Source organism: Leuciscus leuciscus, assembly GCF_965113295.1.
Source record: "Leuciscus leuciscus genome assembly, chromosome: 15".
Classification (NCBI taxonomy): Eukaryota; Metazoa; Chordata; class Actinopteri; order Cypriniformes; family Leuciscidae; genus Leuciscus; species Leuciscus leuciscus.
This window is the reverse complement of record NC_138739.1, coordinates 2,535,006-2,560,005: the sequence shown is the minus strand read 5'-3', so window position 1 is coordinate 2,560,005 and position 25,000 is coordinate 2,535,006. Positions and strand designations below refer to the sequence as shown.

General features: G+C 40.5%; 2 protein-coding genes across 2 annotated transcripts in view; one reads left to right on the top strand and one right to left on the bottom strand.

Annotated features, from left to right (window-relative positions):
• wdr77 (WD repeat domain 77) overlaps window positions 1-4,880 on the bottom strand; it is a 12,376-nt gene extending 7,496 nt beyond the window's left edge. Inside the window, exons 1-3 of the mRNA XM_082139346.1 lie at window positions 4,695-4,880; window positions 3,408-3,593; window positions 2,461-2,602 (exon numbers count right to left, since the gene is read on the bottom strand). Of these exons, the coding sequence (XP_081995472.1) occupies window positions 2,461-2,602; window positions 3,408-3,593; window positions 4,695-4,779 (413 nt within the window). The 5' untranslated portion in view covers window positions 4,780-4,880. The remainder of the gene's footprint in view (window positions 1-2,460; window positions 2,603-3,407; window positions 3,594-4,694) is intronic.
• Window positions 4,881-16,143: 11,263 nt separating this feature from the next.
• lamb3 (laminin subunit beta 3) overlaps window positions 16,144-25,000 on the top strand; it is a 24,708-nt gene continuing 15,851 nt past the window's right edge. The window contains exons 1-7 of the mRNA XM_082138702.1: window positions 16,144-16,253; window positions 16,344-16,391; window positions 18,501-18,655; window positions 20,230-20,344; window positions 23,361-23,434; window positions 24,217-24,408; window positions 24,943-25,000. The exon at window positions 24,943-25,000 is cut by the window's right edge and continues 6 nt beyond it. Coding sequence (XP_081994828.1) covers window positions 16,361-16,391; window positions 18,501-18,655; window positions 20,230-20,344; window positions 23,361-23,434; window positions 24,217-24,408; window positions 24,943-25,000 — 625 coding nt within the window. The 5' untranslated portion in view covers window positions 16,144-16,253; window positions 16,344-16,360. The remainder of the gene's footprint in view (window positions 16,254-16,343; window positions 16,392-18,500; window positions 18,656-20,229; window positions 20,345-23,360; window positions 23,435-24,216; window positions 24,409-24,942) is intronic.

The following is a 25,000-nucleotide window of genomic DNA, read 5'->3' as shown; positions in this document are numbered from 1 at the left end:
CTGAGGACACTGTGCAACCGTATCAATTTGAACCGGAGTCGGACCCGGAACAAGATGACGGCCCCGAGGAAGCTCGACAATTAAGGCTCGAACAGGACGTTTCTGAATGGTTGGTTAACGTAATGTCACTTTGATCTACCTTTGTGTGTACTGGCAGGGTAGAGTAGTGACATACGAACGCTATGTGTTTACTGATGTATACGTTAGTTCAGATTGATGTTACAGCTAATGGTCATGAAAAACGTTTTACTTTAGCTTTATACTGACCCTCGTTTATAAAGCAGTCTGGTGAGAAATGATTCGCGCAAACATGAAAGCATTGACATTGATCGTGGGGAATATTCCCTTCGAAAACAAACTCAGCCACTGCGTCTTCAGCTGTATGGATTTAGGAACATCAATATGATGCTGTGTTCGTTATTACACCCAAGAACAGAACACCACACTCGCTTAGACGCCATTCTGCTCATAGACAGTGCTCCAGCGTATTAACAATTACGGACTATGATTGACAGCTCACTCACTCACGAGGGCGGGTCTGTGTTGAAACGCTGCTGTCAATTAACAATCGTGGGAGGGGCGTCCAACCGTGTGACGTCACATGGTCAGACGGCTTGATTTGAGAGAGGGGAAAACATATCAGAAGATTTAAAAAAAAACACTGGATGGATTTTTATCATTATATGATGGTTGTGTACAGGCACTGCCAACACACACTTCAGTACAATCAACTTGTAAAAGTACATGTACCATTATATGACCCCTTTAAACATGATAAAGTGCAGTGCACTTAATGCACACTAAACCCACACTATCTCCAATACCGCTTCGGAGCTAAGCGTATCCCATCATGCATTATGTTCGGGAACTCATGTGCCCCGAAAACGCGAGATGTCGAGATTCCACTGTCATTTAAATTAATTAGATACATATAATTTGGTAGTAAAAACATAAAGGGCCCTATTTTAACGATCTAAGCACATGGTCTAGTTCATTTAGGGCGTGTCCGAATCCACTTCTGCTAGTTTAACGACGGGACAAATGGTCGGTGCTCCCGGCGCATGGTCTAAAAGGGTCGTCCCTATTCTCATAATGAGTCATGGGTGTGTTTTGGGATTTACGTGCGTTAAACCAATCAGAGTCTCATCTCCCATTCCCTTTAAATGCCAGTTGTGCTCGCGCCATGACGGATTCACTATTTACATGACAGAGTTTGATAGTGCAAAGACCGAACACGTCTCAGAGCGCAAACGCTCGTGCGCGAGGTCAAAGTGCGCAAGCAGAACATCTACAGGACAAGCCGGATTCACCATATCTCTATGTACACAATAATAATCTTTTACATTGTAATCCTTTTAATTTTAAAGGTATAGCGGAGGATCTTTCCAAATTTTAGATAAGACCCGCCCTCTCCACTTTTTGAAAAGTTTGATTGATTCACCAGAATGATTGACAATTAGGAGGACCAATAGTATAGGTTACCCACCAGGAAGTAAAACATCCTCCGCTATACCTTTAATATTTGGCATATTTGTGTGCAGCTGTGCGTCCGTGTGTGTGTAATAAGCAGAGTGTGTGTGTAATAAGCAGAGTGTGTGTGTAATAAGCAGAGTGTACGCACGCTGTGGACCCGCCTATAGGCGCACATTACTAACGCGCTCATTAAATAACAACTGACTTTAGAGCAGGGTTCAGTCGGTCAATGCCTCAGTCTATTTCTGTTCCTCAAAACAGCAGCGCTCCAACAATGCACCAGAACACACACTCGTTCTCAGACCAGCGGCTCATGGGCGCAAATGCATTCGCTATTTAAACAACGTGGCGCAGGACGTGAAAATGAAAACTGCGTCGGGCTGAAACTGCAGAACACACTTGCGTCGCGCTTGCCGCTGCGTTCCCCCGGGTGTAAGATAGGGCCCGAGGTGTTGCACATGTTACTACTGCACAGATGAGTATAGTGTGTGTAGGCCTATTTTGTAAAACATTTGCAACTGTTTTTATCCCTTAATTAGAAGCACCACAATTTTAACACGGTCTTCTGTTAGTTATAGCGACTGCTGAACACACATGTAGACGTTTATTTTAAAATGCAAAGTATTGAAAATATAATAAATAAAGGCTCTCCTTTTTTGCAAGACTATAAGTGTGTGTCCCATCGGGTAATCAAAGGTTCTACACACACTTGCTGTCTTTACGCCTACTCCAGCACCTGGGCCGAATAGAGGAAATACGTCATGCAGGGAGACAAGTGGTCAAGAGCAAAGAGCACAAGTGTGTGTGTTTGGACACGGTAACACACTCAGCACACACACACACACACACACACACACACACTCACCTGCAGTAGGCACCGCAGTCTCGTGCCCACACACACACACACACACACACACACACACACACACTCACCTGCAGTCGGCACCGCAGTCTCGTGCCCACACACACACACACACACACACTCACCTGCAGTCGGCACCGCAGCTGACGGCGTGTCTCGCGCCCACACACACACTCACGCCCGTCACCACATCATCATGCTCGTGCGCACTGAAGCGGTTCACCAGTAAACGCTCGTCCTCCGCCAGCTCCCACAACTCCACCGACCCTGCACACACACACACACACACACACACACACACACACACACACTATCAGTACCATATAAATACTGTTGTACTGTGGTACTATTTATAATATTTTATGCTTACAGGGATACTCCACTTTAAAATGAAAATTCTGTCATCATATACTCACCCTCATGTTGTTTCAAACCTGTATGAATTTCTTTCTTCTGCTGAACAGAAAGGAAGATATCTAGAAGAATGTCAGTAACCAGACAGTTTTAGATACCATTGACTTCCATAGTATATTTTTCTCCTACTATGGAAGTCAATGGGACCAGAAACTGTCTGGTTACTCATACAGGTTTGAAACAACATGAGGGTGAGTATATGATGACAGAATTTTCATTTTAAAGTGGAGTATCCCTTTAAATAATATATTAATATTATTTATATTGTGGTACTATAATATAATATTTCAACTCAGATCAATATTTTGTGTCTCATTATTTACTTATGTGGCAAGTATCCGTGTAATAAGCGGGTAATGTACATCCAGCCGGTTATCTCAGAATAAACCCCTTCAGGTGTGTGTGTGTGTGTGTGTGTGTGTGTGTGTGTGTGTGTGTGTGTGTGTGTGTGTGTGTGTGTGTGTGTGTGTGTGTGTGTGTGTGTGTGTGTGTGTGTGTGTGTGTGTGTGTGGCTGATGAAGGCCTGATCCTGATCCCCCTGTCAGGGTTTATTGTGAGATAACTGTCTGGATGTTCATGATCTCTAACTTGTAAGGGTGTAATCCCTGTTCTACACATCCATAAACACAGTACTGCGGTGAGTGAGTGTGTGTTTTACCCGCGTCTGACGCCAGGATCAGAGAGCGCTCCGAGATCCACCTAGCGTCCGTGACTCCGGCGTCAGTCTGAACGCCCGCCTTACAGTAGCCCTCGCTGGGGGCCAGTTTGGGGTCCGTGTACACCCACACCGAGCCCTGCCAGCTGCGGCCCGACAGACTGGAGGCGCCCAGAAGCAGAGACCCGTCTGACACACAACAACAACATCATCATCATCTTCATCATCAACAACATCATCATCATCATCATCATCAACAACATCATCATCATCATCATCATCAACAACATCATCATCATCAACAACATCATCATCATTATCATCTTCATCATCATCATCTTCATCGACAACAACATCATCATCTTCATCATCGACAACAACATCATCATATTCATCAACATAATCACCATCAACAACAGAAAATATACAACTGAGAAATATTTCAATGACATGCAAGTGCAGAAGTTTCAGAATACATGTAAAAACTATTAATAATTAGTAACAAATACAATAATATACATTAAAATAACTATACAATACATTATTGATAGATAAATATATTTGTAGTTTGATTAATTATACAGTCAAACCCAAATTGATTCAGACACCTTCAACATTTCTCACATTATCACAGTTTATTCGCTATAGTTTAGAAAATGGTAATAAAATATGAGCAGAACTCAGCTGATATTTGACTGGTTTTGTCCGTCCTTCTGTTAGACTGTCTCACACATGAATTATGTTGAATATCTGTCAGCTGTTAAATTTAACTACACAATTAGATAATACCAGTTTAGCTCAACCAATCACCAAGCAATGCTTCATTGTGTTCAGTCTGTGTGTAAAAAGAGCATTAGCAATTAAAGACAAAACACTTCAGCAAAACATGATCAGCTCAAAGTGTCCCAATCATTTCTGCTCCCAGATGTGTATAAATGTCACGGGTAGTCCCTGTATGAAGAGCTTCTGGGTGTAATATGTCACAGTTTACTTTATTTTGCTCTCCTCACTTACATAAATGAACTATAGAGTCCTGATCACACTAGAGAGGAAAAAAATATAAAAAAATATTTCTGATGTCTGATAATATTTGGTTTGACTGTAAATGAGACGTTTATTGCAGCAAAATAAAATAATCAGGGCTGCAGTTCAGTAATAATAAAAGTAATTAAGAATAAATGCATAGATTTGTATTATATTGCACATTTATATTATAATTCCTATATGTATTGCATCTGATGCACGTGAGTTTATTTGAATCAGAGTAAGAGATGATAGTTTTACTCTGACCTTTCCTGTAATCCACTGCGTCCAGGTGTCTCTCCATACACGCCGGGGCGTTTACAGGGATATTCCAGCAGTTATCCTTAATCATGATGATCTCGAGTTATTATCAATATCAATATCACACTTAACAACACATGCAAACTCCCGCAATGAATGAACAAGAGACGCGCGTGTGCAGCACTTCCGCTTCCAGCGCCGAACACACTTCAAAATAAGAGCTGATATAATGAAACGAACTTCAAAATAAGAGCCGTTTGTCTCTCGTTTAATCAAATTGTAATAATACTATAATATAAATTATTGTTATAAATAATAATTATAATATAAATATCATGTATAAATTACTATATGTAATTGTGCTGATGATAAAAATAGCGAAACAAAAAAATATCAAATGTATTTATAAAACCTCGCTTCTTTCTCCTCTAGGTGTCGCGCTAGCGCCAGTTTTACACTTTAAGACTCATCTTGATATGGGGAAAAATTAGATGTGAGGAAAATAAGTATTTCAGTGCTTTGCGTTTCTCAGAGAGAACTCAAACGCTTTTTGAAATATATATTTTTCCTCAAACCCGGATTTCTTCCACTGATTGCAGTTCACTTCACAGCATATCAGACACTATGTCAATTTAATAAACTCTGTCTTAGGACGCATTGGCTTCCAAATTAAATCTGTGATAAATGTGCTGTTCAAAGTCACTCCTGGGTTTCAACACAAGCTTTAAGTCAATAAAACATCATAAACACTTGAATATGAAAATAGACTTTATTCAGTTATAAAACACTGCAAGTCATTGTGCGTCTCTAAACACAAACATTCCAGCGGCGTTTAAGTCCACATGTATATGTTGTGTAATCGCAGACGCTCGTAAACATGCAGAAACAGAGGATCCAGACCAGACAAGCTCAAACCAGATCAGATCAGACCAGACCAGCTCAGACCAGCTCAGATCAGACCAGCTCAGCTCAGATCAGACCAGCTCAAACCAGCTCAGACCAGACCAGACCAGCTCAGACCAGACCAGCTCAGATCAGACCAGACCAGCTCAGCTCAGCTCAGACCAGCTCAAACCAGCTCAGACCAGACCAGACCAGCTCAGCTCAGACCAGACCAGCTCAAACCAGATCAGACCAGCTCAAACCAGATCAGACCAGACCAGCTCAGATCAGACCAGACCAGCTCAGATCAGACCAGCTCAGATCAGACCAGCTCAAACCAGCTCAGACCAGACCAGACCAGCTCAGCTCAGATCAGACCAGACCAGCTCAGATCACCTCAGACCAGACCAGCTCAAACCAGATCAGACCAGACCAGCTCAAACCAGATCAGACCAGACCAGCTCAGATCAGACCAGACCAGACCAGACCAGCTCAGATCACCTCAGACCAGACCAGCTCAAACCAGATCAGACCAGACCAGCTCAGATCAGACCAGCTCAGACAAGTTCAGACCAGCTCAGATCAGACCAGCTCAGACCTGGTCTCCTCATGCAGGTCTTCAGGAGGCATGTCTCCGGTCATCAGAGCTTCTGAGTGTGATTTGAGAGAGTTTGGGCTCGTCTGAAACATCAGATCCAGCAGTGCTAACCCTGAGCCCAGCAGATAGACCTTCAGCAGACCACGCCTGGGCTTCTGGATCCACAGCTCTCTGATCCTGAGCTCTCACGGCCTCCATGATATCCAGAGCTCATGAAGCATGTGCTGATCAGTGTGAGTGAGTGTTTGCTCTGTGCTGTGAGTGAGTGAGAGACTGAACTCTATTATCCCTCCTTTATACAGCAGATCCAGACTGACCCGCCCACAGAGACATGAGGAACTGCTCAGCTGACCACACCACCACTGCTCTATCAGTGAGAGTCAGTGAGACCAGCGGGTCAGATTCAGCTCAATTCTATTCTATTCTATTCTAGTCTATTCTATTCCGTTCTACTCTAGTCTAATCTGTTATATTATATTATATTCTACTCTAGTCTATTCAAGTCTAGTCTACTCTGGTCTATTTTACTCTAGTCTATTCTATTCTATTCTAGTCTAGTCTAATCTATTACATAATATTCTACTCTAGTCTATTCTAGTCTAGTCTAATCTATTACATTATATTCTACTCTAGTCTATTCTACTCTTGTCTAATCTATTATATTATATTCTACTCTAGTCTATTCTACTCTTTACTATTCCATTCTATTCTACTCTATTCTATTCTATTCTGGTGTAGTCTAGTCATTTCTTAGTTGAGCAGCAATATTAAAGAAGGAAAGGTAACATCCCATAATACCCTAGAAACCACATGTAATACCCTAATAAAACGATCCATAATAGCCTAGAAATCCTGGCTTCTACCCACCTTGGGAACCATATAGAACGCCTTAGCAACAACTTATAGTACCCTGGAAACACCCTGCCAACCACCCAGAACCCCTTAGCAACCATTCATACCCTAGAAACAAACATCCTGGCGGCAACCACCCAAAACACTTTAGTAACCAGAGAGAACACCCTAGCAACCGCTCACAAACCCCTGGCAACCACCCAGAACACTTTAGTTTAATGAGACTACTGGGTCACATGTTCTACTCAAATCTATTCTATTCTATTCTGTTCTTAGTTGATCAACAATATTAAGGAAGGAGAGGTAACATCCCATAATACCCTAGCAACCACCTATAATACCATAGCACTTATCCATAATATCAAAGAAACGCCCTGGAAACCACCCAGAACACCGTAGTAACCACAAAGCACACCTTAGCAACCACTCAATATACCCAAGAAACACCCCCAACCACCCAGAACATCTCACATAGAACACCCTAGCAACCACACACAACCCCCTGGCAACCACTCATAATACCCTCGAAACACCCTGGCAACGACCTAGAACACTTTAGTAACCGCATAGAACACCCTGGCAACCACCCTCAACACTCTAGCAACCATAATACCCCAGCAATGCCCTAGCAAACACCTTGGTAACCACAAGACATCCAAGCAACCAATCACAACACTCTAGCAACACCCTGGCAACCACCCAGAACAGCCTAGTAACATCCCTGCAACTAGCAACCACCTAAAATACCATAGCAACACCCTGTCAATTATCCAGAACACCCTTGGAACCATCCGTAATACTCTAGCAACCCTAGAAATGCCTTGGAAACCACCCAAAACATCCTTACAACCACCCACAATACCTTAGCAACGCCCTGGCAATCACCCAGAACACCCTGGCAACCACATAGCAACATGTTAAGAACCACCCTGAACACTAACCTGTCCAATCAGAATTCAGAGTCTGATCGATCCACATGTGTTATTGTGTTTCTCATACTGGTGAGTCTTACAGTAATTAGCATATGTGGTGTGATTATGAGTTCATATGTTATGAACTCATGAATATTATGGTGGCGCTCGGAGCATGTGAGTGTGAGTGGCTGGAAATTCCAGGGTGAACAGCGACTTTAATCGGATTAGATCCAGATGAACAGGAAAACTGGTGATTCTGAATAATCTATTTGATCCCCAGCTAAACCAAACCCAGTGAAAATAAACCCGATTAGAGAAACACTGAATAAATCACCTCTCTGAGCAGCTGTGACGTTTCAGACCTGTGTGAACATGCAGAAGATCAGAAACAGAAGAGCAGAATGTTCTGCCACACAACACACACACACACTCTTTCAGAACTTACACACACACACTCATTCAGAACATACACACACACACTCATTCAGAACATACACACACTAATTCAAAACATACACACACACTCTCATTCAGAACATACACACACACTCTCATTCAGAACTTACACACACACACTCATTCAGAACATACACACACACACTCATTCAGAACATACACACACACTCTCATTCAGAACTTACACACACACACTCATTCAGAACATACACACACACTCTCATTCAGAACATACACACACACTCTCATTCAGAACTTACACACACACACTCATTCAGAACATACACACACACACTCATTCAGAACATACACACACACACACTCATTCAGAACATACACACACACTCTCATTCAGAACATACACACACACTCTCATTCAGAACTTACACACACACACACTCATTCAGAACTTACACACACACACTCATTCAGAACATACACACACTCATTCAGAACATACACACACACTCTCATTCAGAACATACACACACACTCTCATTCAGAACATACACACACACTCTCATTCAGAACTTACACACACACACTCATTCAGAACATACACACACACACACACACTCATTCAGAACATACACACACACTCTCATTCAGAACATACACACACACTCTCATTCAGAACATACACACACACTCTCATTCAGAACTTACACACACACACTCATTCAGAACATACACACACACACACACTCTCATTCAGAACCAACACACACACTCTCATTCAGAACTTACACACACACACTCATTCAGAACATACACACACACACTCTCATTCAGAACATACACACACACTCTCATTCAGAACATACACACACACTCTCATTCAGAACATACACACACACACTCATTCAGAACATACACACACTCATTCAAAACATACACACACACTCTCATTCAGAACATACACACACACTCTCATTCAGAACTTACACACACACACTCATTCAGAACATACACACACACACACACACACACACACACACACACACACACACTCATTCAGAACATACACACACACTCATTCAGAACATACACACACACACACACACACACACACACACACACACTCTCATTCAGAACATACACACACTCATTCAGAACATACACACACACTCTCATTCAGAACATACACACACACACACACACACACACACACACACTCATTCAGAACATACACACACAGTCATTCAGAACATACACACACACACACTCATTCAGAACATACACACACACACACACACACACTCATTCAGAACATACACACACACTCATTCAGAACACACACACACACACACACACACACACACACACTCATTCAGAACATACACACATACACACACACACACACACACACACACACACACACACACACACACTCATTCAGAACATACACATATACACACACACACACACACACTCATTCAGAACATACATGCTCACATGTGTAAATATCTGCAGTGCGTCGCATTACTCGCATAAATTGCGCTTTAGACTTAAAGTTTTTCTCAATTGCTAAAACACAATTTCTGAAACCTTGCTCCATCTTCTGAAGACATTAAACACAGCACCTCATCTTCAGCACTATTCACAACACCTCATCTTCAGCACTATTCACAACACCTCATCTTCAGCACTATTCACAGAACCTCATCTTCAGCACTGTTCACAGAACCTCATCTTCAGCACTATTCACAGAACCTCATCTTCAGCACTATTCACAGAACCTCATCTTCAGCACTGTTCACAGAACCTCATCTTCAGCACTGTTCACAGAACCTCATCTTCAGCACTGTTCACAGAACCTCATCTTCAGCACTATTCACAGAACCTCATCTTCAGCACTATTCACAACACCTCATCTTCAGCACTGTTCACAGAACCTCATCTTCAGCACTATTCACAGAACCTCATCTTCAGCACTATTCACAACACCTCATCTTCAGCACTGTTCACAGAACCTCATCTTCAGCACTGTTCACAGAACCTCATCTTCAGCACTGTTCACAACACCTCATCTTCAGCACTATTCACAGAACCTCATCTTCAGCACTATTCACAACACCTCATCTTCAGCACTGTTCACAGAACCTCATCTTCAGCACTATTCACACCTCATCTTCAGCACTATTCACAGAACCTCATCTTCAGCACTATTCACAACACCTCATCTTCAGCACTGTTCACAGAACCTCATCTTCAGCACTATTCACAGAACCTCATCTTCAGCACTATTCACAGAACCTCATCTCCAGCACTATTCACAACACCTCATCTTCAGCACTATTCACAGAACCTCATCTTCAGCACTATTCACAACACCTCATCTTCAGCACTGTTCACAGAACCTCATCTTCAGCACTATTCACAACACCTCATCTTCAGCACTGTTCACAGAACCTCATCTTCAGCACTATTCACAGAACCTCATCTTCAGCACTATTCACAGAACCTCATCTCCAGCACTATTCACAACACCTCATCTTCAGCACTATTCACAGAACCTCATCTTCAACACTATTCACAGAACCTCATCTTCAGCACTATTCACAACACCTCATCTTCAGCACTATTCCCAGAACCTCATCTTCAGCACTATTCACAGAACCTCATCTTCAGCACTGTTCACAACACCTCATCTTCAGCACTATTCACAGAACCTCATCTTCAGCACTATTCACAACACCTCATCTTCAGCACTATTCACAACACCTCATCTTCAGCACTATTCACAGAACCTCATCTTCAGCACTATTCACAACACCTCATCTTCAGCACTATTCACAGAACCTCATCTTCAGCACTATTCACAACACCTCATCTTCAGCACTATTCACAGAACCTCATCTTCAGCACTATTCACAGAACCTCATCTTCAGCACTATTCACAGAACCTCATCTTCAGCACTATTCACAACACCTCATCTTCAGCACTATTCACAGAACCTCATCTCCAGCACTATTCACAACACCTCATCTTCAGCACTATTCACAGAACCTCATCTTCAGCACTATTCACAGAACCTCATCTTCAGCACTATTCACAACACCTCATCTTCAGCACTATTCACAACACCTCATCTTCAGCACTATTCACAGAACCTCATCTTCAGCACTATTCACAACACCTCATCTTCAGCACTATTCACACCTCATCTTCAGCACTATTCACAGAACCTCATCTTCAGCACTGTTCACAGAACCTCATCTTCAGCACTATTCACAGAACCTCATCTTCAGCACTATTCACAACACCTCATCTTCAGCACTATTCACACCTCATCTTCAGCACTATTCACAGAACCTCATCTTCAGCACTGTTCACAGAACCTCATCTTCAGCACTATTCACAGAACCTCATCTTCAGCACTGTTCACAGAACCTCATCTTCAGCACTATTCACAGAACCTCATCTTCAGCACTATTCACAGAACCTCATCTTCAGCACTGTTCACAACACCTCATCTTCAGCACTATTCACAACACCTCATCTTCAGCACTATTCACAACACCTCATCTTCAGCACTATTCACAGAACCTCATCTTCAGCACTATTCACAGAACCTCATCTTCAGCACTATTCACAACACCTCATCTTCAGCACTATTCACAACACCTCATCTTCAGCACTATTCACAGAACCTCATCTTCAGCACTATTCACAACACCTCATCTTCAGCACTATTCACACCTCATCTTCAGCACTATTCACAGAACCTCATCTTCAACACTATTCACAACTCATCTTCAGCACTATTCACAACTCATCTTCAGCACTATTCACAGAACCTCATCTTCAGCACTATTCACAGCACCTCATCTTCAGCACTATTCACACCTCATCTTCAGCACTATTCACAGAACCTCATCTTCAACACTATTCACAACTCATCTTCAGCACTATTCACACCTCATCTTCAGCACTATTTACAGAACCTCATCTTCAGCACTATTCACAGCACCTCATCTTCAGCACTATTCACACCTCATCTTCAGCACTATTCACAGAACCTCATCTTCAACACTATTCACACCTCATCTTCAGCACTAATTCACAGAACCTCATCTTCAGCACTATTCACAGTACCTCATCTTCAACACTATTCACACCTCATCTTCAGCACTATTCACAGAACCTCATCTTCAACACTATTCACAGAACCTCATCTTCAGCACTATTCACACCTCATCTTCAGCACTATTCACAGAACCTCATCTTCAACACTATTCACACCTCATCTTCAGCACTATTCACAGAACCTCATCTCCAGCACTATTCACACCTCATCTTCAGCACTATTCACAGAACCTCATCTTCAACACTATTCACACCTCATCTTCAGCACTATTCACAGAACCTCATCTTCAGCACTATTCACAGCACCTCATCTTCAGCACTATTCCCAGCACCTCATCTTCAGCACTATTCACAGAACCTCATCTTCAGCACTATTCACAGCACCTCATCTTCAGCACTATTCACAGAACCTCATCTTCAGCACTATTCACAGCACCTCATCTTCAGCACTATTCACAGCACCTCATCTTCAGCACTATTCACAGAACCTCATCTTCAGCACTATTCACAGCACCTCATCTTCAGCACTATTCACAGAACCTCATCTCCAGCACTATTCACACCTCATCTTCAGCACTATTCACAGAACCTCATCTTCAACATTATTCACACCTCATCTTCAGCACTATTCCCAGAACCTCATCTCCAGCACTATTCACACCTCATCTTCAGCACTATTCACAACACCTCATCTTCAGCACTGTTCACAGAACCTCATCTTCAGCACTGTTCACAGAACCTCATCTTCAGCACTATTCACAACACCTCATCTTCAGCACTATTCACAACACCTCATCTTCAGCACTATTCACAGAACCTCGGACTCCTCTCGCAAAATGAAACTTTCGCCTCAAAACAGTTTTACCTGTGTTCAAAATCAAACACTGCTCTCAAATCCTAAACAAAATGATCAAAATGATATACACTATCCAGCAGTCAGTAAACAATACACCAAACAATAGAAAACACATTGTTCAAAACATATAGTTCTCAGGAAGAAGTACATTTTTAATCTCAAAACAAATTTCATATTTTTCCGTCATTGTCTTTTGGTGAACGAAAACATGTTCTATCATTGGAGCTCAAAATTGATCAGAAATTACTACTCTGCTTTGCTCTTTGCTATTTGTTTTGTTCTTCCTCCTCCTTGTACCCCTATTTCTACAGTACTGTACCCTGCATCTCACACACTTCTCCTCTGTCTCTGTGATACTGTAAGTCTTGTTCTTTGTTGATATGAACCTGCAACCAGTCAAAATCTATTGAGCAGTCAGTGCTGTTAACAATGTTCAGGGCCATACAATGTGTTCACTGTACAGTATACAGCCCACAATGCACTGTACTACAGTATACAATACTGAAAGGGACAAAAATCAAAGGAGTAAACATGTGATCAGTGCTTCTTCCTGTCTTTGGGCTGGGTCAGGCCAGAGCACTTCATCGACATCACAAGCAACATTGTCCCTCCTCCCCCCCCTACTCCTCCTCCTTTCTTGCCCTTCTCCCCCCCTTCCTCTTTCTTGCCCTCCTCCCCCTTCTCTTTCTTGCCCTCCTCTCCCCTTCCTCTTTCTTGCCCTCCTCCTCTTCCTCTTTCTTGCCCTCCTCCCCCTTCCTCTTTCTTGCCCTCCTCCTCCTCCTCTTTCTTGCCCTCCTCACCCCTTCCTCTTTCTTGCCCTCCTCCTCCTCCTCCTCCTCCTCCCCATTCCTCTTTCTTGCCCTCCTCCCCCTTCCTCTTTCTTGCCCTCCTCCCCCCCCTTCCTCTTTCTTGCCCTCCTCCTCCTCCTATTCCTCTTTCTTGCCCTCCTCCCCCTTCCTTTCTTGCCCTCCTCCTCTTCCTCGCCCTCCTCCCCCTATTCCTTTTATGCCCTCCTCCCCCTTCCTTGCCCTCCTCCTCCTCCTCTTCCTTGCCCTCCTCCCCCTATTCCTCTTTCTTGCCCTCCTCCTCCCCCTTCCTCTTTCTTGCCCTCCTCCTCCTCCTCCCCCTATTCCTCTTTCTTGCCCTCCTCCCCCTATTCCTTTTTCTTGCCCTCCTCCTCCTCCTCCCCCTATTCCTCTTTCTTGCCCTCCTCCCCCTATTCCTCTTCCTTGCCCTCCTCCCCCTATTCCTCTTTCTTGCCCTCCTCCTCCCCCTTCCTTTCTTGCCCTCCTCCTCCTCCTCCTCCTCCCCCATTCCTCTTTCTTGCCCTCCTCCCCCTATTCCTTTCATGCCCTCCTCCCCCTTCCTTGCCCTCCTCCTCCTCCTCTTCCTTGCCTTCCTCCCCCCTTCCTCTTTCTTGCCCTCCTCCTCCCCCTATTCCTCTTTCTTGCCCTCCTCCCCCTTCCTCTTTCTTGCCCTCCTCCTTCTCCTCCTCGCCCTCCTCCCCCTATTCCTTTCTTGCCCTCCTCCTCCTCCTCTTCCTCTTTCTTGCCCTCCTCCCCCTATTCCTCTTTCTTGCCCTCCTCCCCCTTCCTCTTTATTGCCCTCCTCCCCCCGCTCTTCCTCTTTCTTGCCCCCTCCTCCTCCAACAGATGCACTTTTATGATGGAGAGATGCACTTTATGATGGAGAGATGCACTTTTATGAGAGATGCACTTTTATGATGGAGAGATGCACTTTTATGAGAGATGCACTTTTATGATGGATGGATGCACTTTTATGATGGAGAGATGCACTTTTATGATGGAGAGATGCACTTTTATGATGGATAAATGCACTTTTATGATGGAGAGATGCACATCTAATCCATATGACAATAAGATAATCAGTGACAAAATAAATAAGATAATAAAGTTAAATTTTTTATCTTACGAGTATCCAGTATTCTTACCTAATATTAACATAAGTGTTAGACATTAGTGTTGATTAAACATTAGTCCCAGATTTATTGGTCTCTTCCTCACAGTTCGTCAGTCGAACCCTGTCACATCTTCACCCTCCCTTCATCATCTTCATCACTGTGTTTCTACACACTGAGCAATAAATCTCTCTGGTTTCCTATTACCATATATGAGTTTATGAATATTTATGAATGTCTACAGGCCTATGGGTGTTGCATTATGTGTCGTCATGGTGATCTGGCAACCGTGTTCAGGTGTGGCACCTTCGTCTGTGTGTGTTGAGTCACTTTCTCACCTCAGACTGGACACACCCCACACACACACACACACACACAGAGCTGAAATCAGTGCCTGCAGGCAGAGATTTTAAAACACACACAAACACACGTAACCCTTCATCACACACACACACAAATACACGTAACTCTTCATCACACACACACCTGATATACACACACACACTCACACACAGAGCTGAAATCAGTGCCTACAGGCGGAGAGTTTAACACACACACAAACACACGTAACTCTTCATCACACACACTCTCTGTTCAGCAAACACTCAGAAAACGCTGGGCTCTTTATGATTTCAGATCTTATTCAGTGATTGTATAAATCAGCACACAGAGTCTCTGAAACTGACCTAAAACTGCTGGTTAGTGTCCTGAACGACCACAGTACACACACACACACACTGACTATAGTGTTCATCAGTCTGTATCATAATAATGAATCACGATTAAATTCCATCTCTGTTACTTTGAGGATGTGAGTGTGTGTGTGTGTGCGCACATGTTGATTCATGTTATGAAGGGTGTGACGCTGTGAGGAAGGGTATAACACACACACACACACACACAGGTGAGCGGCTCTTGAAATAAAAGCCAAACACACACAGCACACGCTGCATTTGAACACTTCACACACACAGAACTACAGCTTTCACACACAAACCGGTGAGTTCTTCACTTTAACATGGTAAATGAACCCTGACTTTAAGTGTCCTTCAGTCGTGCTTTAAAGAAGGTTGTGTTTTATCCGTTTAGATCGAGATATTGTCCGGATGAAGACGTGGATCTTTCTTTCTTTAGCAGGTTTGTTGTGTTCAAGCTTTTAATCATGATGGTTTTGGGCATGTATCATATTATGAATATCATTTTTTTTTTTTTAAAGATAATGATATTCTTCATATGTTTATGTAAATGTTATGCTAATAATTCAGTACAATGGCATATGTGAGTTTCGCGTTATTTTACCGTGGTAAAGTGTTGTGTTCTGGTCTCCAGCTCTGTCTGGTGAGTTTTACTGTGGTAAAGTGTTGTGTTCTGGTCTCCAGCTCTGTCTGGTGAGTTTTACTGTGGTAAAGTGTTGTGTTCTGGTCTCCAGCTCTGTCTGGTGAGTTTTACTGTGGTAAAGTGTTGTGTTCTGGTCTCCAGCTCTGTCTGGTGAGTTTTACCGTGGTAAAGTGTTGTGTTCTGGTCTCCAGCTCTGTCTGGTGAGTTTCGTGTTATTTTACCGTGGTAAAGTGTAGGGTTGGAGTCGAAAATTGAGGTCAGGAATCGGATACTTGTTATAAAATAAAAATTTCGATTCCTCTGTGAGCATTTCAATATGACTTTAAACCATTGAAGTGCGAGAGACTATATATATATAATATATATGCCGTCTCTATAATAACACTAATATTCCTGCTCTATAATAACACTAATATTCCTAATATAACATATAATATATATGCCGTCTCTATAATAACAATAATCAAACAGAAGACAAAGAGAAATTCACTCGTTCTTCACTGAATAACTTTTGTAACTATATTTGTAATGTATATTTTATTTATAAAGTACAGTGTTATTTTACATTTGATTCCAGTTTCTGAACCTGAAAATCTTAAAACTCTGTTTATTTCAGTCGTATCTTGTGTTCAGTTGTGTCTATTAGTTGCGATTTGTTAATTTTTTATTTGTTCTTTTTTAATGACTGAGTGTTTATTGTCTTTAATAATGCCTGAAGTTTATATTAGTTCTGCTAGTTGTTCTTCTATGGTGTTTTTAAACCACAGGCAAACGCTCCTTGTGTAAGTGTTCTTTATCCTGATGATTTCTGTTCATGATATTCAGATACAATTACATGTTTTGCAATAAGACTAGGGCCCTCTCTTACAACTGCAATGCAGCGGCAAGTGTGTTCTGCTAGTTTCAGCCCGACGCAGTTATCATTTTCACGTCCTGCGCCACGTTGTTTAAATAGCGAATGCATTTGCGCCCATGAGCTGCTGGTCTCAGAACGAGTGTGTGTTCTGGTGCATTGTTGGGGCGTTGCTATTTTGAGGAACAGGAATAGACTGAGGCATTGACCGACTGAACCCTGCTCTAAAGTCAATGGCACAATATTGTTATTTAATGAGCGCGTTAGTAATGTGCGCCTATAGGCAGGTTCACAACGTGCGTACACTCTGCTTATTACACACACACTCTGCTTATTACACACACACTCTGCTTATTACACACACACACTCTGCTTATTACACACACACTCTGCTTATTACACACACACTCTGCTTATTACACACACACACACACTCTGCTTATTACACACACACACTCTGCTTATTACACACACACTCTGCTTATTACACACACACTCTGCTTATTACACACACACACTCTGCTTATTACACACACACACTCTGCTTATTACACACACACTCTGCTTATTACACACACACTCTGCTTATTACACACACACTCTGCTTATTACACACACACACACTCTGCTTATTACACACACACTCTGCTTATTACACACACACACACTCTGCTTATTACACACACACACTCTGCTTATTACACACACACTCTGCTTATTACACACACTGATTGGTTTAACGCACGTAAATCCCAAAACACACCCATAACTCATTATGAGAATAGGGACAACCCTTTTAGACCACGCGCCGGGAGCACCGACCATTTGTCCCATCGTTAAACTAGCAGAAGTGGGTTCGGACTCGCCCTAAGTGAACTTACACCCTGCGCTTTAGACCATGCGCTTAGATCGTTAAAATAGGGCCCTTTATGTGAATGATATCTAAGTTCTATTTACCATATGGGAATCGAAATTAGGAATCGATAAGCAGAATCGGAATCGTTAAAATTCAAACGATACTCAATTCTACTAAAGTGTTGTGTTCTGGTCTCCAGCTCTGTCTGCGCTGTGTGTGGCACAGCAGGACTGTAGTCGAGGCGCTTGTTACCCGCTGATGGGCGACCTGCTCCTGGGCCGAGAGCAGAACCTGCGCGCCTCCTCCACATGTGGTCAGATGGGGTCAGAGGTCGTCTGCGCTCCACACGGACAGGTGAGGAACTGGGAAACACACCGCTCTTTCATAAAATTATGACACAAAAAGTAAAAATCAAAATAATTACCAAGTTGAAATTATAACCATAATTATGACATTCAAAAGTCTGAATTACAACAAAAAAATCTAAATTCTGAGTTAAAAGTCAGAATTATGACATAGAAAGTCATAATTTCAATTTTTAACTTTGTTTTTTTTAATCTATGACTTCATCATATTTGTAAGTTTCAAGTAAAATAAAGAAAAATACAGAGTGTGTGTGTATGTGTGTGTGTGTGATTTAATATTGATTTTACATTACAGTAATGAGAATGTAAGGCGAAAAAGTGTTTAATTGTCATAAAATAATATCATAAAAAAAAAAATCTTTGGGTTCACTATCTTTATGAAAATATCTAATTTCTTTTGATATTGGGGTGAAATATAACTCAAGAGTTTTCATGACATTCACTCATTTCTGGTTTTTATGGTTCGCTAGCAGCAGTTTTTGAGGCTGATTCATTTCGAGTTGAACGTGTTTACTCATGTTATTGCTGATGGTTTGTAAAATTAAATCTTCACGCAGACATTCTGTTCTCATTAGGACATGATGAGACGTAATGATTAACAAACTCAGATTCACCAACCTGAGGCGACGCTCATATGAGACTACATGTGATAATTAAACACATTTTACCTCTATAATCTTACTGTATGACTACTGGCTCATTTGTGCGTGTGTTTATTTGAGGAGAAACATCTGAGACAACGTTGATACTTAAATGTATGGAAGCCCATTTGCCCAACAAATCATAATTATGACAAAAATTTGAAATTCTGACTTAAAAGTCATTATTAAAACATAGAAAGTCATAATTTTAAGTTTCAAAAAAATTGTTTCAAGAAGTCATTATCATCCCTAGTCATAATTTCTGATTTATTTAGACTGACATTATAATGACATAAAAAGTCAAAATTATAAGATACTAAGTCATAATTATAAGATTAAAAAGTTGAAATTATGGCTTAAAAATTCATAAAATGATGACATAAAAAGTACAAATCAAAAAAATTACCAAGTTGAAACTATAACTTATTTATGACATTAAACAGTCGGAATTCTGACAAAATAAAATAAAATCCTGACTTAAAAGTCATAATTATGACATAGAAGTTTTTTTTTTAAGTCATAATTAATCATCATAATGTCAATCATATTTCATCATTTCGACTTTATCTCATAATTTCAACTTTTAATGTAATAATTAGGACAAAAAAAAGTCAAAATCACGCCATAACTATGTCATAAATCCAAAATTATAACTCAGTATATCATAATTATCTATTTTTGTCATCATTTCGATTTTCTGTGCCATAATGATGACATAAATTTAAAAAAATTTAGTATAATCACATTTTCGCCTTTTTATGTCATATTAATTACTTTTTATGTCATAATTAAGATTTACCAAACTTGTTTTTCTTATGTGGCGAAAATGGGCTTCCATATAAATGCGACAGAACTGCTTTAAGTCTCATAAAGCCACACAGAGTCCAACTCAATGTCTCTAAACAAACCCTCTGTGTCCCAGTGGAAGATGAAATGTTGTCCGTGTGACTCACGGAACCCCGCGGCCTATAACGCTCACACGATCCAGAACGTGATCTCCAGCGCCGGACCCAACCGATGGTGGCAGTCCAAGAAAGGTACGACATCAAGAACCACATCTCTGATGAAAACACAGCAACAACATTCTGTCAGCCATTTTGTTTACTTCAGGATCACTTTATGTCAGTCAGGTTACTCAGGTGTTCGATATGTTCGAGTTTGGCTGACATACATGTTATTAAAGGACATCATAACGAAAAGTACATATACTAAATAGTTTTAATTCTACACAATGAACATTTCAACAGTATTTTCTATAACTAAAACGTCGGGCAGCGCATATTTTAACTTACGAGATGCCAACGACGACACTCTGGAGTCGCCTGAGGAAAGTAACCATGACAACAGCAGAGCGCGGGAACCGTCAGGATCAGTCTTCGAAACATAAATACTGCCGTCATTCACTTAATTATTGATTTATATTAATTACACCACAGAATAGTGTTTAAAATACATTTAAGATAACAGAAGTATATAGCGAGCGCAGCAAAACCACTTCATGTTACGTAAAACGAATAAATGGCTCTAAATCTTACATTCATCTCAGTCATCAAATCCCACTTTTTATTGTAAAAAATATATAAATTGCGCAATATATCCAAGCAATTTCATCTTCGAAGAAACCAAAAGCACTTAAAATTATGCTGCATTTTAAGTTTGTGGATGTACTATGTTGTCAAGATGTAATATTTTATTCTATTTAATCATTATTGTTATTATTATTTAATAATTGGTGCATTTCACTCCTAGTTGTATGATCTATGCCGTACATTTTCATTTGTTATTTTTTTATTATAAAAACGGCAAAAGTAATGTTTAAACAAATGATTTAAATGAGGTTTTGGGACATTCTACCAGAAACGTACATTATCTGTCCTTGAGTTGTTACAGTGAATAAAAAAGTATTTCATCCAAAAATTTCTAAAACTGGCTCATAGTTGATTTCTGTGAGTTGTTCTGTAAAGGAATATGTCATTCATTAGGTTCTCAGATATTTTTTTCTTTATTAAAAACACTTTTGAAAATTACAAATCCTATCCATGCCCTTGTCCTCAGCCAAATTGGAGCTACAGCTTTCATAGTTTTGTTATGCTACAAAGTACAAACTGTTATTTAAAAAAAAAAAACTCATCAATAACAAGTTTAAGCTGTTATCATTCACATCAACTGATCAAAAACATAAAATTATATATAAATTCTACAAATAAATTCTATTTTACAACTGTCCCCATGTTTTGGTCAGTCCTGTCACGTTTACATAAAACTCTACATAAAATGTGTGAAATACACCTTTAAGGGTATCACTCAGAGGAAGTGACATCATTTGACCCAGGTGAAGCTTACATTGATTAAGGCTGAATTGTTTCATTGAATTGTATGATTTTAAGCTTGTTTTTGTATGTTTTTTTTAGGAAGACGAGCTAAAGGGTCAGGCCCTGTCACGGTTAAACATTCCAGAAAATAATGAAAATGTTTTAAATCCAAAACATGTCTAAAAAGGTTATTGAAATTCCTTGCTTGCATGTTAACAGTTTTTATGCTAGCATGCTAGCAGGCTGAGTAATGGCAGTTTACAATGGCCAACCGTCAGGCCCTGTCACATCAGGCCCTGTCACATTCCTGTGTGACACGGCCTTACAAATTAATGTTATTGTTCTTTTTTATTACATTTATTGCATATGTTATGTATTTAACGCATGCAATAGTAAAATGAAGGCCAAGGTGCTTGATTTTTATACAACTGTGGCCATGGAAGTGATTTAAACACCTAAATTCAATTATTTGGAGGGCTGTCCCAATACTTTTGGCAATATTATGTATGTCCTTGGCTGAATTTTACCATAGTCTAATATTACTTTAACATTAAAATTATAATAATAATTTAAAAAAGAAATGCCAATCAAAACTTAAATAAAGAACACAAAACATAACTTTTTCTGCATCATCAAAATCCATAAAGTCAGTCCTGTCACAGTACCGTCAGTCCTGTCACACCATGGTCAGTCCTGTCACACAGGAAATTATGATAAAAGTGTACTATTTGAGGAAATATTAATTAATTAATCTCTTTAACTGTGTAGATGAAGGTGGGGGTATATATCCACTACTATGTTTTTATAAAAATCTCCTATGTAAAGGTAGTTATTTTACAACTATATGAGTGCCTGCGGGTATTCTGTGATTTTGTGTACTACAGTTGACCGAAAAGTTACTTATATTTCTTAAAGGAATTATAAAACCATGTTAGATACAATCAGGGACATGTGATCAATAAGAAAATGCTATCTGTATCAAAGAAATTCATTAGGAAACCATTCTAACATATACAAATTTGTCTGTGACAGGGCCTGACATTTTAGGGGTGAAATGCGTATAAAAATGTATTTTATTCAATCATAAAAACATGCTGAGATGGGATGATATGTGTTTCTCATAGTTTAACATGTCCTCCATATGTCTCAACGTTCAGATTTAAGAAAAATATATTTTTTTCCCCAAGATTTTTTAAAGTGCAAATGTACGTTTCTGGTAGAATGTCCCTTTTATTTAACTATGGTAATTATAACATTTGTTCAGATAATGCCGAAGAAAATGTACTTTCTTTCCTATTTGCACTACCAAACTGTATTGTTTTAAACATATTCAGTACGTACTTTTAATTAAATACTTCACATTTGTTCGTAATTCATACAAAAACAAGATTGCACAGTACAATGTGATGGAAATATTCCAGGACAAACATGTCCGTCATTTCATCATTGAAAGGTTTTCCAGTGTTAATTTGAGTGTGTGTGTGTGTGTGTGTGTGTGTGTGTGTGTGTGTGTGTGTGTGTGTGTGTGTGTGTGTGTTTATACAGTGTTAATGAGAGTGTGTGTGTGTGTGTGTGTGTGTGTGTGTGTGTGTGTGTGTGTGTGTGTGTGTGTGTGTGTTTATACAGTGTTAATGAGAGTGTGTGTGTGTGTGTGTGTGTGTGTGTGTGTGTGTTTATACAGTGTTAATGAGAGTGTGTGTGTTATACAGTGTTAATATGAGTGTGTGTGTGTTTATTCCAGATGTGAGTCCGGTGACGTTGCAGCTGGATTTAACTGGGATATATCACCTGGAATCAGTCCTACTATCGTTTAAGGTAATCTTACACTCAGTCTCATTGGCAATGTTTACATGCACAACTTTTATTCAATCGGACTGAATTTATTCCGACTGATGAATCTGAATGTAGTGTTTACATGAACGCTAAACATGTGATCGGGTTGATGTGTGTGTTTATATGTCACAAGCTTCAAATCGGTATATATTTTTCGACATGCGCACATTACATGAATTCTCCTACATTGGTTTTTTATTTGTTTTAAACAGCAGACTTAATATTTATCCATTTCTGGTCATTTGGAGACGATGAGCGTATGAACCTGCAGTAATAGTGCCCCCCACACACACACACACACACACACACACACACACACACAGTCGTGTGTGGATGAGAGTCTGAAGCAAGCTCTGGTGGGCCGTTGTCCGGCTCCACGTCACACACGCAGGGGAAGGAGGATTATAGGATGAAGGGAAACTCATTTATACGACACAGGAAGAACAGCTCGTTCAGCGCGTCACACGTCATTACGCTATTTCTATGTCATATGCGGTTTATACAGTTTTCAATCCGATCAAGTGTTTACATGTGCTCTCGATCGGACTAGAAAAGGAATACCCCCCCCCCCCCCCCCCCCCCCCCCATCGAAATGTTGTTCGGATCGAGCTCAATCAGATCGTTTAAGTTGTTTTACATGAAGGCTTTTCAGTCCGATTGAGCCGTCAATCCCATTACTAACGGATTATTTGATTGCATGTAAACGCAGCCAGTGTTTATTTGATATGAAAGTGCTGTTTTCTAACGGGTCCTGTGGTCCGCAGGGCCCGAGGCCTGACGCACTGATCATCGAGAGGTCGAGGGATTTCGGGGGCTCGTGGCAGCCTGTCCTGTACATGGCCACGGACTGCCCCTCCACCTTCCCTCAGGTGAGCACATCGTTCCCTCGACGCCTGCAGGACACGTACTGCTACACACTCCCCTCCACCGCAGACCAGCCCTACAGGGACCAGAAGGTATGATCTTCATTCATGGCAATAAAATCATCATAATTATGTCATATTCATGAGACTAAAAGTCACATTTATGAGATACTTAGGTATAATTATGAGATTAAAATTATGACAAAAAGTTTAAATTATGACAAAAAGTTTAAATTTTGATAAAAAGTCAAAATTATGACAAAAAGTTTAAATTTTGATAAAAAGTTTAAATTTTGATAAAAAGTCAAAATTATGACATGTCATCTATGATGACACATTTTTTAAAATTATTACATAATAGTCAAGATAATGTTGAATAAATGTTAAAGTTGAAATTTTGACAGAAAGTTGAAATTATGACATACAAAGTCATAATTATGACAAAATGTAGAAATTGTGACAAGTAAAAAATGTGGCATAAAAAGTCATAGTTATGACAAAAAGTCAAAATTATAAGATATAAAATCGAAATTATGACTTTTTATTTGATCATTTTGATTTACCAAAGCATGATTTAGTTTTCTTAATAAACGGGCTTCCGTATGTTGACGATTCTCTTCTCCTCAGGTTCACTTTTACCCTCTCCATCAGTTCTCAAACATCGATCTACCCAACGAATACAAAA